The sequence below is a fragment of the Haliotis cracherodii genome, unplaced genomic scaffold (genome assembly GCF_022045235.1).
Source record: "Haliotis cracherodii isolate W230 unplaced genomic scaffold, xgHalCrac1.p SCAF_3, whole genome shotgun sequence".
Classification (NCBI taxonomy): Eukaryota; Metazoa; Mollusca; class Gastropoda; order Lepetellida; family Haliotidae; genus Haliotis; species Haliotis cracherodii.
This window is the reverse complement of record NW_027266286.1, coordinates 56,263,360-56,276,272: the sequence shown is the minus strand read 5'-3', so window position 1 is coordinate 56,276,272 and position 12,913 is coordinate 56,263,360. Positions and strand designations below refer to the sequence as shown.

The 12,913-nt window shown below is 47.4% G+C and overlaps 1 protein-coding gene across 1 annotated transcript in view; it reads right to left on the bottom strand.

The window, feature by feature from the left end:
- LOC139475554 (streptococcal hemagglutinin-like) overlaps positions 1 to 12,913 on the bottom strand; it is a 36,428-nt gene that overhangs the window by 19,219 nt on the left and 4,296 nt on the right. Inside the window, exons 5-16 of the mRNA XM_071258745.1 lie at positions 11,521 to 12,217; positions 11,216 to 11,335; positions 10,775 to 10,894; positions 10,007 to 10,275; positions 9,746 to 9,865; positions 8,773 to 9,277; positions 8,423 to 8,542; positions 8,129 to 8,248; positions 4,127 to 4,395; positions 3,866 to 3,985; positions 2,554 to 3,397; positions 2,249 to 2,368 (exon numbers count right to left, since the gene is read on the bottom strand). Of these exons, the coding sequence (XP_071114846.1) occupies positions 2,249 to 2,368; positions 2,554 to 3,397; positions 3,866 to 3,985; positions 4,127 to 4,395; positions 8,129 to 8,248; positions 8,423 to 8,542; positions 8,773 to 9,277; positions 9,746 to 9,865; positions 10,007 to 10,275; positions 10,775 to 10,894; positions 11,216 to 11,335; positions 11,521 to 12,217 (3,424 nt within the window). The remainder of the gene's footprint in view (positions 1 to 2,248; positions 2,369 to 2,553; positions 3,398 to 3,865; positions 3,986 to 4,126; positions 4,396 to 8,128; positions 8,249 to 8,422; positions 8,543 to 8,772; positions 9,278 to 9,745; positions 9,866 to 10,006; positions 10,276 to 10,774; positions 10,895 to 11,215; positions 11,336 to 11,520; positions 12,218 to 12,913) is intronic.

Genomic DNA, 12,913 nt, shown 5'->3' with positions numbered 1-12,913 from the left:
ATGTGGTCATCTCCGTCTGGTTAGAGGTGGGGCTAGTAGTTACCTCTGTTGTACTTTCCTCTGTCGCAGATGTACTTTCCAAGGTGCTTGACGTTGCACTTGTTGCTTCTGTTGGAGTAGTTTCCTCAGAAACTGTGGAAGCTTGAGATGTGGTCATCTCCGTCTGGTTAGAGGTGGGGCTAGTAGTTACCTGTGTTGTACTTTCCTCTGTCGCAGATGTACTTTCCAAGGTGCTTGACGTTGCACTTGTTGCTTCTGTTGAAGTAGATTCCTGGGAAACTGTGGAAGCTTGAGATGTGGTCATCTCCGTCTGTGTAGAGGTGGGGCTAGTAGTTACCTCTGTTGTACTTTCCTCTGTCGCAGATGTACTTTCCAAGGTGCTTGACGTTGCACTTGTTGCTTCTGTTGAAGTAGATTCCTGGGAAACTGTGGAAGCTTGAGATGTGGTCATCTCCGTCTGGTTAGAGGTGGGGCTAGTAGTTACCTCTGTTGTACTTTCCTCTGTCGCAGATGTACTTTCCAAGGTGCCTGGCGTTGCACTTGTTGCTTCTGTTGAAGTAGTTTCCAGGGAAACTGTGGAAGCTTGAGATGTGGTCATCTCCGTCTGGTTAGAGGTTGGGCTAGTAGTTACCTCTGTTGTACTTTCCTCTGTCGCAGATGTACTTTCCAAGGTGCTTGACGTTGCACTTGTTGCTTCTGTTGGAGTAGTTTCCTGGGAAACTGTGGAAGCTTGAGATGTGGTCACCTCCATCTGGTTAGAGGTGGGGCTAGTAGTTACCTCTGTTGTACTTTCCTCTGTCGCAGATGTACTTTCCAAGGTGCTTGACGTTGCACTTGTTGCTTCTGTTGAAGTAGTTTCCTGGGAAACTGTGGAAGCTTGAGATGTGGTCATCTCCGTCTGGTTAGAGGTTGGGCTAGTAGTTACCTCTGTTTTACTTTCCTCTGTCGCAGATGTACTTTCCAAGGTGCTTGACGTTGTACTTGTTGCTTCTGTTGAAGTAGTTTCCTGGGAAACTGTGGAAGCTTGAGATGTGGTCACCTCCATCTGGTTAGAGGTGGGGCTAGTAGTTACCTCTGTTGTACTTTCCTCTGTCGCAGATGTACTTTCCAAGGTGCTTGACGTTGCACTTGTTGCTTCTGTTGAAGTAGTTTCCTGGGAAACTGTGGAAGCTTGAGATGTGGTCATCTCCGTCTGGTTAGAGGTTGGGCTAGTAGTTACCTCTGTTTTACTTTCCTCTGTCGCAGATGTACTTTCCAAGGTGCTTGACGTTGTACTTGTTGCTTCTGTTGAAGTAGTTTCCTGGGAAACTGTGGAAGCTTGAGATGTGGTTACCCCCGACCGGGTAGAGGTGGGGCTAGTAGTTGCCTCTGCTGTACTTTCCTCTGTCGCAGATGTACTTTCCAAGGTGCTTGACGTTGCACTTGTTGCTTCTGTTGAAGTAGATTCCTGGGAAACTGTGGAAGCTTGAGATGTGGTCATCTCCGTCTGGTTAGAGGTGGGGCTAGTAGTTACCTCTGTTGTACTTTCCTCTGCCGCAGATGTACTTTCCAAGGTGCTTGACGTTGCACTTGTTGCTTCTGTTGGAGTAGATTCCTGGGAAACTGTGGAAGCTTGAGATGTGGTCATCTCGGTCTGGTTAGAGGTTGGGCTAGTAGTTAGCTCTGTTGTACTTTCCTCTGTCGCAGATGTACTTTCCAAGGTGCTTGACGTTGCACTTGTTGCTTCTGTTGGAGTAGTTTCCTGGGAAACTGTGGAAGCTTGAGATGTGGTTACCTCCGTCTGGGCAGAGGTGGGGCTAGTAGTTACCTCTGTTGTACTTTCCTCTGTCGCAGATGTACTTTCCAAGATGATTGACGTTGCACTTGTTGCTTCTGTTGAAGTAGTTTCCTGGGAAACTGTGGAAGCTTGAGATGTGGTTACCCCCGTCTGGGTAGAGGTGGGGCTAGTAGTTGCTTCTGTTGTACTTTCCTCTGTCGCAGATGAACTTTCCAAGGTGCTTGACGTTGCACTTGTTGCTTCTGTTGAAGTAGTTTCCTGGGAAACTGTGGAAGCTTGAGATGTGGTCATCTCCTTCTGGTTAGAGGTGGGGCTAGTAGTTACCTCTGTTGTACTTTCCTCTGTCGCAGATGTACTTTCCAAGGTGCTTGACGTTGCACTTGTTGCTTCTGTTGGAGTAGTTTCCTCGGAAACTGTTGAAGCTTGAGATGTGGTCATTTCCGTCTGGGTAGAGGTTGGGCTAATAGTTACCTCTGTTGTACTTTCCTCTGTCGCAGATGTACTTTCCAAGGTGCTTGACATTGCACTTGTTGCTTCTGTTGCAGTAGTTTCCTCGGAAACTGTGGAAGCTTGAGATGTGGTTACCTCCGTCTGGTTAGAGGTTGGGCTAGTAATTACCTCTGTTTTACTTTCCTCTGTCGCAGATGTACTTTCCAAGGTGCTTGACGTTGCACTTGTTGCTTCTGTTGGAGTAGTTTCCTGGGAAACTGTGGAAGCTTGAGATGTGGTTACCTCCGTCTGGTTAGAGGTGGGGTTAGTAGTTACCTCTGTTGTACTTTCCTCTGTCGCAGATGTACTTTCCCAGGTGCTTGATGTTGCACTTGTTGCTTCTGTTGAAGTAGTTTCCTGGGAAACTGTGGAAGCTTGAGATGTGGTTACCTGCGTCTGTGTAGAGGTGGGGCTAGTTGTTACCTCTGTTGTACTTTCCTCTGTCGCAGATGTACTTTCCAAGGTGCTTGACGTTGCACTTGCTGCTTCTGTTGAAGTAGTTTCCTCGGAAACTGTGGAAGCTTGAGATGTGGTTACCTCCGTCTCGTTAGAGGTGGAGCTAGTAGTTAACTCTGTTGTACTTTCCTCTGTCGCAGATGTACTTTCCAAGGTGCTTGACGTTGCACTTGTTGCTTCTGTTGGAGTAGTTTCCTGGGAAACTGTGGAAGCTTGAGATGTGGTCATCTCCGTCTGGGTAGAGGTTGGGCTAGTAGTTACCTCTGTTGTACTTTCCTCTGTCGCAGATGTACTTTCCAAGGTGCTTGACATTGCACTTGTTGCTTCTGTTGGAGTAGTTTCCTGGGAAACTGTTGAAGCTTGAGATGTGGTTACCTCCGTGTGGGTAGAGGTTGGGCTAGTAGTTACCTCTGTTGTACTTTCCTCTGTCGCAGATGTACTTTCCAAGGTGCTTGACATTGCACTTGTTGCTTCTGTTGGAGTAGTTTCCTCGGAAACTGTGGAAGCTTGAGATGTGGTCATCTCCGTCTGGGTAGAGGTTGGGCTAGTAGTTACCTCTGTAGTTCTTTCTTCTGTCGCAGATGTACTTTCCAAGAAGCTTGACATTGCACTTGTTGCTTCTGTTGAAGTAGTTTCCTGGGAAACTGTGGAAGCTTGAGATGTGGTGACCTCCGTCTGTGTAGAAGTTGGGCTAGTAGTTACCTCTGTTTTACTTTCCTCTGTCGCAGATGTACTTTCCAAGGTGCTTGACGTTGCACTTGTTGCTTCTGTTGGAGTAGATTCCTGGGAAACTGTGGAAGCTTGAGATGTGGTCATCTCCGTCTGGTTAGAGGTGGGGCTAGTAGTTACCTCTGTTGTACTTTCCTCTGTCGCAGATGTACTTTCCAAGGTGCTTGACGTTACACTTGTTGCTTCTGTTGAAGTAGTTTCCTGGGAAACTGTGGAAGCTTGAGATGTGGTCATCTCCGTCTGGTTAGAGGTGGGGCTAGTAGTTACCTCTGTTGTACTTTCCTCTGTCGCAGATGTACTTTCCAAGGTGCTTGACGTTGCACTTGTTGCTTCTGTTGAAGTAGTTTCCTGGGAAACTGTGGAAGCTTGAGATGTGGTTACCTCCGTCTGGGTAGAGGTTGGGCTAGTAGTTACCTCTGTTGTACTTTCCTCTGTCGCAGATGTACTTTCCAAGGTGCTTGACGTTGCACTTGTTGCTTCTGTTGGAGTAGTTTCCTCAGAAACTGTGGGAGCTTGAGATGTGGTCATCTCCGCCTGGTTAGAGGTGGGGCTAGTAGTTACCTCTGTTGTACTTTCCTCTGTCGCAGATGTACTTTCCAAGGTGCTTGACGTTGCACTTGTTGCTTCTGTTGAAGTAGTTTCCTGGGAAACTGTGGAAGCTTTTGATGTTGTTACCCCCGTCTGGGTATAGATGGGGCTAGTAGTTATCTCTGTTGTACTTTCCTCTGTCGCAGATGTACTTTCCAAGGTGCTTGACGTAGCACTTGTTGCTTCTGTTGAAGTAGTTTCCTCGGAAAATGTGGAAGCTTGAGATGTGGTCATCTCCGTCTGGTTAGAGGTTGGGCTAATAGTTACCTCTGTTGTACTTTCCTCTGTCGCAGATGTACTTTCCAAGGTGCTTGACGTTGCACTTGTTGCTTCTGTTGAAGTAGTTTCCTGGGAAACTGTGGAAGCTTGAGAATTGGTCATCTCTGTCTGGTTAGAGGTGGGGCTAGTAGTTACCTCTGTTGTACTTTCCTCTGTCGCAGATGTACTTTCCAAGGTGCTTGACGTTGCACTTGTTGCTTCTGTTGGAGTAGTTTCCTGGGAAACTGTGGAAGCTTGAGATGTGGTTACCTCCGTCTGGTTAGAGGTGGGGCTAGTAGTTACCTCTGTTGTACTTTCCTCTGTCGCAGATGTACTTTCCAAGGTGCTTGACGTTGCACTTGTTGCTTCTGTTGAAGTAGTTTCCTTGGACACTGTGGAAGCTTGAGATGTTGTCATCTCCGTCTGGTTAGAGGTGGGGCTAGTAGTTACCTCTGTTGTACTTTCCCCTGTTGCAGATGTACTTTCCAAGGTGCTTGACGTTGAGCTTGTTGCTTCTGTTGAAGTAGATTCCTGGGAAACTGTGGAAGCTTGAGATGTGGTCATCTCCGTCTGGTTAGAGGTGGGGCTAGTAGTTACCTCTGTTGTACTTTCCTCTGTCGCAGATGTACTTTCCAAGGTGCTTGACGTTGTATTTGTTGCTTCTGTTGAAGTAGATTCCTGGGAAACTGTGGAAGCTTGAGATGTGGTCATCTCCGTCTGGTTAGAGGTGGGGCTAGTAGTTACCTCTGCTGTACTTTCCTCTGTCGCAGATGTACTTTCCAAGGTGCCTGGCGTTGCACTTGTTGCTTCTGTTGAAGTAGTTTCCTCGGAAACTGTTGAAGCTTGAGATGTGGTCATCTCCGTCTGGTTAGAGGTGGGGCTAGTAGTTACCTCTGTTGTACTTTCCTCTGTCGCAGATGTACTTTCCAAGGTGCTTGACGTTGCATTTGTTGCTTCTGTTGAAGTAGTTTCCTCGGAAACTGTGGAAGCTTGAGATGTGGTCATCTCCGTCTGGTTAGAGGTTGGGCTAGTAGTTACCTCTGTTGTACTTTCCTCTGTCGCAGATGTACTTTCCAAGGTGCTTGACGTTGCACTTGTTGCTTCTGTTGGAGTAGTTTCCTGGGAAACTGTGGAAGCTTGAGATGTGGTTACCTCCGTCTGGTTAGAGATGGGGCTAGTAGTTACCTCTGTTGTACTTTCCTCTGTCACAGATGTACTTTCCAAGGTGCTTGACGTTGCACTTGTTGCTTCTGTTGAATTTTTTTCTTGGGAAACTGTGGAAGCTTGAGATGTGGTCATCTCCGTCTGGTTAGAGGTGGGGCTAGTAGTTACCTCTGTTGTACTTTCCTCTGTCGCAGATGTACTTTCCAAGGTGCTTGACGTTGCACTTGTTGCTTCTGTTGGAGTAGTTTCCTCAGAAACTGTGGAAGCTTGAGATGTGGTCATCTCCGTCTGGTTAGAGGTGGGGCTAGTAGTTACCTCTGTTGTACTTTCCTCTGTCGCAGATGTACTTTCCAAGGTGCTTGACGTTGCACTTGTTGCTTCTGTTGAAGTAGATTCCTGGGAAACTGTGGAAGCTTGAGATGTGGTCATCTCCGTCTGTGTAGAGGTGGGGCTAGTAGTTACCTCTGTTGTACTTTCCTCTGTCGCAGATGTACTTTCCAAGGTGCTTGACGTTGCACTTGTTGCTTCTGTTGAAGTAGATTCCTGGGAAACTGTGGAAGCTTGAGATGTGGTCATCTCCGTCTGGTTAGAGGTGGGGCTAGTAGTTACCTCTGTTGTACTTTCCTCTGTCGCAGATGTACTTTCCAAGGTGCCTGGCGTTGCACTTGTTGCTTCTGTTGAAGTAGTTTCCAGGGAAACTGTGGAAGCTTGAGATGTGGTCATCTCCGTCTGGTTAGAGGTTGGGCTAGTAGTTACCTCTGTTGTACTTTCCTCTGTCGCAGATGTACTTTCCAAGGTGCTTGACGTTGCACTTGTTGCTTCTGTTGGAGTAGTTTCCTCGGAAACTGTGGAAGCTTGAGATGTGGTCACCTCCGTCTGGTTAGAGGTGGGGCTAGTAGTTACCTCTGTTGTACTTTCCTCTGTCGCAGATGTACTTTCCAAGGTGCTTGACGTTGCACTTGTTGCTTCTGTTGAAGTAGATTCCTGGGAAACTGTGGAAGCTTGAGATGTGGTCATCTCCGTCTGTGTAGAGGTGGGGCTAGTAGTTACCTCTGTTGTACTTTCCTCTGTCGCAGATGTACTTTCCAAGGTGCTTGACGTTGCACTTGTTGCTTCTGTTGAAGTAGATTCCTGGGAAACTGTGGAAGCTTGAGATGTGGTCATCTCCGTCTGGTTAGAGGTGGGGCTAGTAGTTACCTCTGTTGTACTTTCCTCTGTCGCAGATGTACTTTCCAAGGTGCCTGGCGTTGCACTTGTTGCTTCTGTTGAAGTAGTTTCCAGGGAAACTGTGGAAGCTTGAGATGTGGTCATCTCCGTCTGGTTAGAGGTTGGGCTAGTAGTTACCTCTGTTGTACTTTCCTCTGTCGCAGATGTACTTTCCAAGGTGCTTGACGTTGCACTTGTTGCTTCTGTTGGAGTAGTTTCCTGGGAAACTGTGGAAGCTTGAGATGTGGTCATCTCCGTCTGGTTAGAGGTGGGGCTAGTAGTTACCTCTGTTTTACTTTCCTCTGTCGCAGATGTACTTTCCAAGGTGCTTGACGTTGTACTTGTTGCTTCTGTTGAAGTAGTTTCCTGGGAAACTGTGGAAGCTTGAGATGTGGTTACCCCCGACTGGGTAGAGGTGGGGCTAGTAGTTGCCTCTGCTGTACTTTCCTCTGTCGCAGATGTACTTTCCAAGGTGCTTGACGTTGCACTTGTTGCTTCTGTTGAAGTAGATTCCTGGGAAACTGTGGAAGCTTGAGATGTGGTCATCTCCGTCTGGTTAGAGGTGGGGCTAGTAGTTACCTCTGTTGTACTTTCCTCTGTCGCAGATGTACTTTCCAAGGTGCTTGACGTTGCACTTGTTGCTTCTGTTGGAGTAGTTTCCTGGGAAACTGTGGAAGCTTGAGATGTGGTCATCTCCGTCTGGTTAGAGGTGGGGCTAGTAGTTACCTCTGTTGTACTTTCCTCTGTCGCAGATGTACTTTCCAAGGTGCTTGACGTTGCACTTGTTGCTTCTGTTGGAGTAGATTCCTGGGAAACTGTGGAAGCTTGAGATGTGGTCATCTCGTTATGGTTAGAGGTGGGGCTAGTAGTTACCTCTGTTGTACTTTCCTCTGTCGCAGATGTACTTTCCAAGGTGCTTGACGTTGCACTTGTTGCTTCTGTTGGAGTAGTTTCCTGGGAAACTGTGGAAGCTTGAGATGTGGTTACCTCCGTCTGGGCAGAGGTGGGGCTAGTAGTTACCTCTGTTGTACTTTCCTCTGTCGCAGATGTACTTTCCAAGATGATTGACGTTGCACTTGTTGCTTCTGTTGAAGTAGTTTCCTGGGAAACTGTGGAAGCTTGAGATGTGGTTACCCCCGTCTGGGTAGAGGTGGGGCTAGTAGTTGCTTCTGTTGTACTTTCCTCTGTCGCAGATGAACTTTCCAAGGTGCTTGACGTTGCACTTGTTGCTTCTGTTGAAGTAGTTTCCTGGGAAACTGTGGAAGCTTGAGATGTGGTCATCTCCTTCTGGTTAGAGGTGGGGCTAGTAGTTACCTCTGTTGTACTTTCCTCTGTCGCAGATGTACTTTCCAAGGTGCTTGACGTTGCACTTGTTGCTTCTGTTGGAGTAGTTTCCTCGGAAACTGTTGAAGCTTGAGATGTGGTCATTTCCGTCTGGGTAGAGGTTGGGCTAGTAGTTACCTCTGTTGTACTTTCCTCTGTCGCAGATGTACTTTCCAAGGTGCTTGACATTGCACTTGTTGCTTCTGTTGCAGTAGTTTCCTCGGAAACTGTGGAAGCTTGAGATGTGGTTACCTCCGTCTGGTTAGAGGTTGGGCTAGTAATTACCTCTGTTTTACTTTCCTCTGTCGCAGATGTACTTTCCAAGGTGCTTGACGTTGCACTTGTTGCTTCTGTTGGAGTAGATTCATGGGAAACTGTGGAAGCTTGAGATGTGGTTACCTCCGTCTGGTTAGAGGTGGGGTTAGTAGTTACCTCTGTTGTACTTTCCTCTGTCGCAGATGTACTTTCCCAGGTGCTTGATGTTGCACTTGTTGCTTCTGTTGAAGTAGTTTCCTGGGAAACTGTGGAAGCTTGAGATGTGGTTACCTGCGTCTGTGTAGAGGTGGGGCTAGTTGTTACCTCTGTTGTACTTTCCTCTGTCGCAGATGTACTTTCCAAGGTGCTTGACGTTGCACTTGTTGCTTCTGTTGAAGTAGTTTCCTCGGAAACTGTGGAAGCTTGAGATGTGGTTACCTCCGTCTGGTTAGAGGTGGAGCTAGTAGTTACCTCTGTTGTACTTTCCTCTGTCGCAGATGTACTTTCCAAGGTGCTTGACGTTGCACTTGTTGCTTCTGTTGGAGTAGTTTCCTGGGAAACTGTGGAAGCTTGAGATGTGGTCATCTCCGTCTGGGTAGAGGTTGGGCTAGTAGTTACCTCTGTTGTACTTTCCTCTGTCGCAGATGTACTTTCCAAGGTGCTTGACATTGCACTTGTTGCTTCTGTTGGAGTAGTTTCCTGGGAAACTGTTGAAGCTTGAGATGTGGTTACCTCCGTGTGGGTAGAGGTTGGGCTAGTAGTTAACTCTGTTGTACTTTCCTCTGTCGCAGATGTACTTTCCAAGGTGCTTGACATTGCACTTGTTGCTTCTGTTGGAGTAGTTTCCTCGGAAACTGTGGAAGCTTGAGATGTGGTCATCTCCGTCTGGGTAGAGGTTGGGCTAGTAGTTACCTCTGTTGTACTTTCTTCTGTCGCAGATGTACTTTCCAAGAAGCTTGACATTGCACTTGTTGCTTCTGTTGAAGTAGTTTCCTCGGAAACTGTGGAAGCTTGAGATGTGGTGACCTCCGTCTGTGTAGAAGTTGGGCTAGTAGTTACCTCTGTTTTACTTTCCTCTGTCGCAGATGTACTTTCCAAGGTGCTTGACGTTGCACTTGTTGCTTCTGTTGAAGTAGATTCCTGGGAAACTGTGGAAGCTTGAGATGTGGTCATCTCCGTCTGGTTAGAGGTGGGGCTAGTAGTTACCTCTGTTGTACTTTCCTCTGTCGCAGATGTACTTTCCAAGGTGCTTGACGTTACACTTGTTGCTTCTGTTGAAGTAGTTTCCTGGGAAACTGTGGAAGCTTGAGATGTGGTCATCTCCGTCTGGTTAGAGGTGGGGCTAGTAGTTACCTCTGTTGTACTTTCCTCTGTCGCAGATGTACTTTCCAAGGTGCTTGACGTTGCACTTGTTGCTTCTGTTGAAGTAGTTTCCTGGGAAACTGTGGAAGCTTGAGATGTGGTTACCTCCGTCTGGGTAGAGGTGGGGCTAGTAGTTACCTCTGTTGTACTTTCCTCTGTCGCAGATGTACTTTCCAAGGTGCTTGACGTTGCACTTGTTGCTTCTGTTGGAGTAGTTTCCTCAGAAACTGTGGGAGCTTGAGATGTGGTCATCTCCGCCTGGTTAGAGGTGGGGCTAGTAGTTACCTCTGTTGTACTTTCCTCTGTCGCAGATGTACTTTCCAAGGTGCTTGACGTTGCACTTGTTGCTTCTGTTGAAGTAGTTTCCTGGGAAACTGTGGAAGCTTTTGATGTTGTTACCCCCGTCTGGGTATAGATGGGGCTAGTAGTTATCTCTGTTGTACTTTCCTCTGTCGCAGATGTACTTTCCAAGGTGCTTGACGTAGCAATTGTTGCTTCTGTTGAAGTAGTTTCCTCGGAAAATGTGGAAGCTTGAGATGTGGTCATCTCCGTCTGGTTAGAGGTTGGGCTGATAGTTACCTCTGTTGTACTTTCCTCTGTCGCAGATGTACTTTCCAAGGTGCTTGACGTTGCACTTGTTGCTTCTGTTGAAGTAGTTTCCTGGGAAACTGTGGAAGCTTGAGAATTGGTCATCTCTGTCTGGTTAGAGGTGGGGCTAGTAGTTACCTCTGTTTTACTTTCCTCTGTCGCAGATGTACTTTCCAAGGTGCTTGACGTTGCACTTGTTGCTTCTGTTGGAGTAGTTTCCTCGGAAACTGTGGAAACTTGAGATGTGGTCATCTCCGTCTGGTTAGAGGTGGGGCTAGTAGTTACCTCTGTTGTACTTTCCTCTGTCGCAGATGTACTTTCCAAGGTGCTTGACGTTGCACTTGTTGCTTCTGTTGAAGTAGTTTCCTGGGAAACTGTGGAAGCTTGAGATGTGGTTACCTCCGTCTGGGTAGAGGTGGGGCTAGTAGTTACCTCTGTTGTACTTTCCTCTGTCGCAGATGTACTTTCCAAGGTGCTTGACGTTGCACTTGTTGCTTCTGTTGAAGTAGTTTCCTGGGAAACTGTGGAAGCTTGAGAATTGGTCATCTCCGTCTGGTTAGAGGTGGGGCTAGTAGTTACCTCTGTTGTACTTTCCTCTGTCGCAGATGTACTTTCCAAGGTGCTTGACGTTGCACTTGTTGCTTCTGTTGTAGTCGTTTCCTCGGAAACTGTGGAAGCTTGAGATGTGGTCATCTCCGTCTGGTTAGAGGTTGGGCTAGTAGTTACCTCTGTTGTTCTTTCATCTGTCGCAGATGTACTTTCCAAGGTGCTTGACGTTGCACTTGTTGCTTCTGTTGAAGTAGTTTCCTGGGAAACTGTGGAAGCTTGAGATGTGGTTACCTCCGTCTGGGTAGAGGTGGGGCTAGTAGTTACCTCTGTTGTACTTTCCTCTGTCGCAGATGTACTTTCCAAGGTGCTTGACGTTGCACTTGGTGCTTCTGTTGAAGTAGTTTCCTCAGAAACTGTTGAAGCTTGAGATGTGGTCATCTCCGCCTGGTTAGAGGTGGGGCTAGTAGTTACCTCTGTTGTACTTTCCTCTGTCGCAGATGTACTTTCCAAGGTGCTTGACGTTGCATTTGTTTCTTCTGTTGAAGTAGTTTCCTGGGAAACTGTGGAAGCTTGAGATGTGGTTACCTCCGTCTGGTTAGAGGTGGGGCTAGTAGTTACCTCTGTTGTACTTTCCTCTGTCGCAGATGTACTTTCCAAGGTGCTTGACGTTGCACTTGTTGCTTCTGTTGAAGTAGTTTCCTGGGAAACTGTGGAAGCTTGAGATGTGGTTACCTCCGTCTGTGTAGAGGTGGGGCTAGTAATTACCACTGTTGTACTTTCCTCTGTCGCAGATGTACTTTCCAAGGTGCTTGACGTTGCACTTGTTGCTTCTGTTGGAGTAGTTTCCTGGGAAGCTGTTGAAGCTTGAGATGTGGTTACCCCCGTCTGGGTAGAGGTGGGGCTAGTAGTTGCCTCTGTTGTACTTTCCTCTGTCGCAGATGAACTTTCCAAGGTGCTTGACGTTGCACTTGTTGTTTCTGTTGGAGTAGTTTCCTCGGAAACTGTGGAAGATTTAGATGTGGTTACCTCCGTCTGGGTAGAGATGGGGCCAGTAGTTACCTCTGTTGTACTTTCCTCTGTCGCAGATGTACTTTCCAAGGTGCTTGACGTTGCACTTGTTGCTTCTGTTGAAGTAGTTTCCTCGGAAACTGTGGAAGCTTGAGATGTGCTTACCTCCGTCTGGGTAGAGGTGGGGCTAGTAGTTGCCTCTGTTTTACTTTCCTCTGTCGCAGATGTACTTTCCAAGGTGCTTGACATTGCACTTTGTGTTTCTGTTGGAGTAGTTTCCTCGGAAACTGTGGAAGCTTGAGATGTGCTTACCTCCGTCTGGGTAGAGGTGGGGCTAGTAGTTGCCTCTGTTTTACTTTCCTCTGTCGCAGATGTACTTTCCAAGGTGCTTGACATTGCACTTTGTGTTTCTGTTGGAGTAGTTTCCTCGGAAACGGTGGAAACTTGAGATGTGGTTACCTCCGTCTGGTTAGAGGTTGGGCTAGTAGTTACCTCTGTTGTACTTTCCTCTGTCGCAGATGTACTTTCCAAGGTGCTTGACGTTGCACTTGTTGCTTCTGTTGAAGTAGTTTCCTGGGAAACTGTGGAAGCTTGAGATGTGGTTACCTCCGTCTGTGTAGAGGTGGGGCTAGTAGTTACCTCTGTTGTACTTTCCTCTGTCGCAGATGTACTTTCCAAGGTGCTTGACGTTGCACTTGTTGCTTCTGTTGAAGTAGTTTCCTGGGGGACTGTGGAAGCTTGAGATGTGGTTACCTCTGTCTGGGTAGAGGTGGGGCTAGTAGTTACCTCTGTTGTACTTTCCTCTGTCGCAGATGTACTTTCCAAGGTGCTTGACATTGCACTTGTTGCTTCTGTTGAAGTAGTTTCCTGGGAAACTGTGGAAGCTTGAGATGTTGTTACCTCCGTCTGGTTAGATGTGGGGCTAGTAGTTACCTCTGTTGTACTTTCCTCTGTCGCAGATGTACTTTCCAAGGTGTTTGACGTTGCACTTGGTGCTTCTGTTGAAGTAGTTTCCTCAGAAACTGTTGAAGCTTGAGATGTGGTCATCTCCGCCTGGTTAGAGGTGGGGCTAGTAGTTACCTCTGTTGTACTTTCCTCTGTCGCAGATGTACTTTCCAAGGTGCTTGACGTTGCACTTGTTGCTTCTGTTGAAGTAGTTTC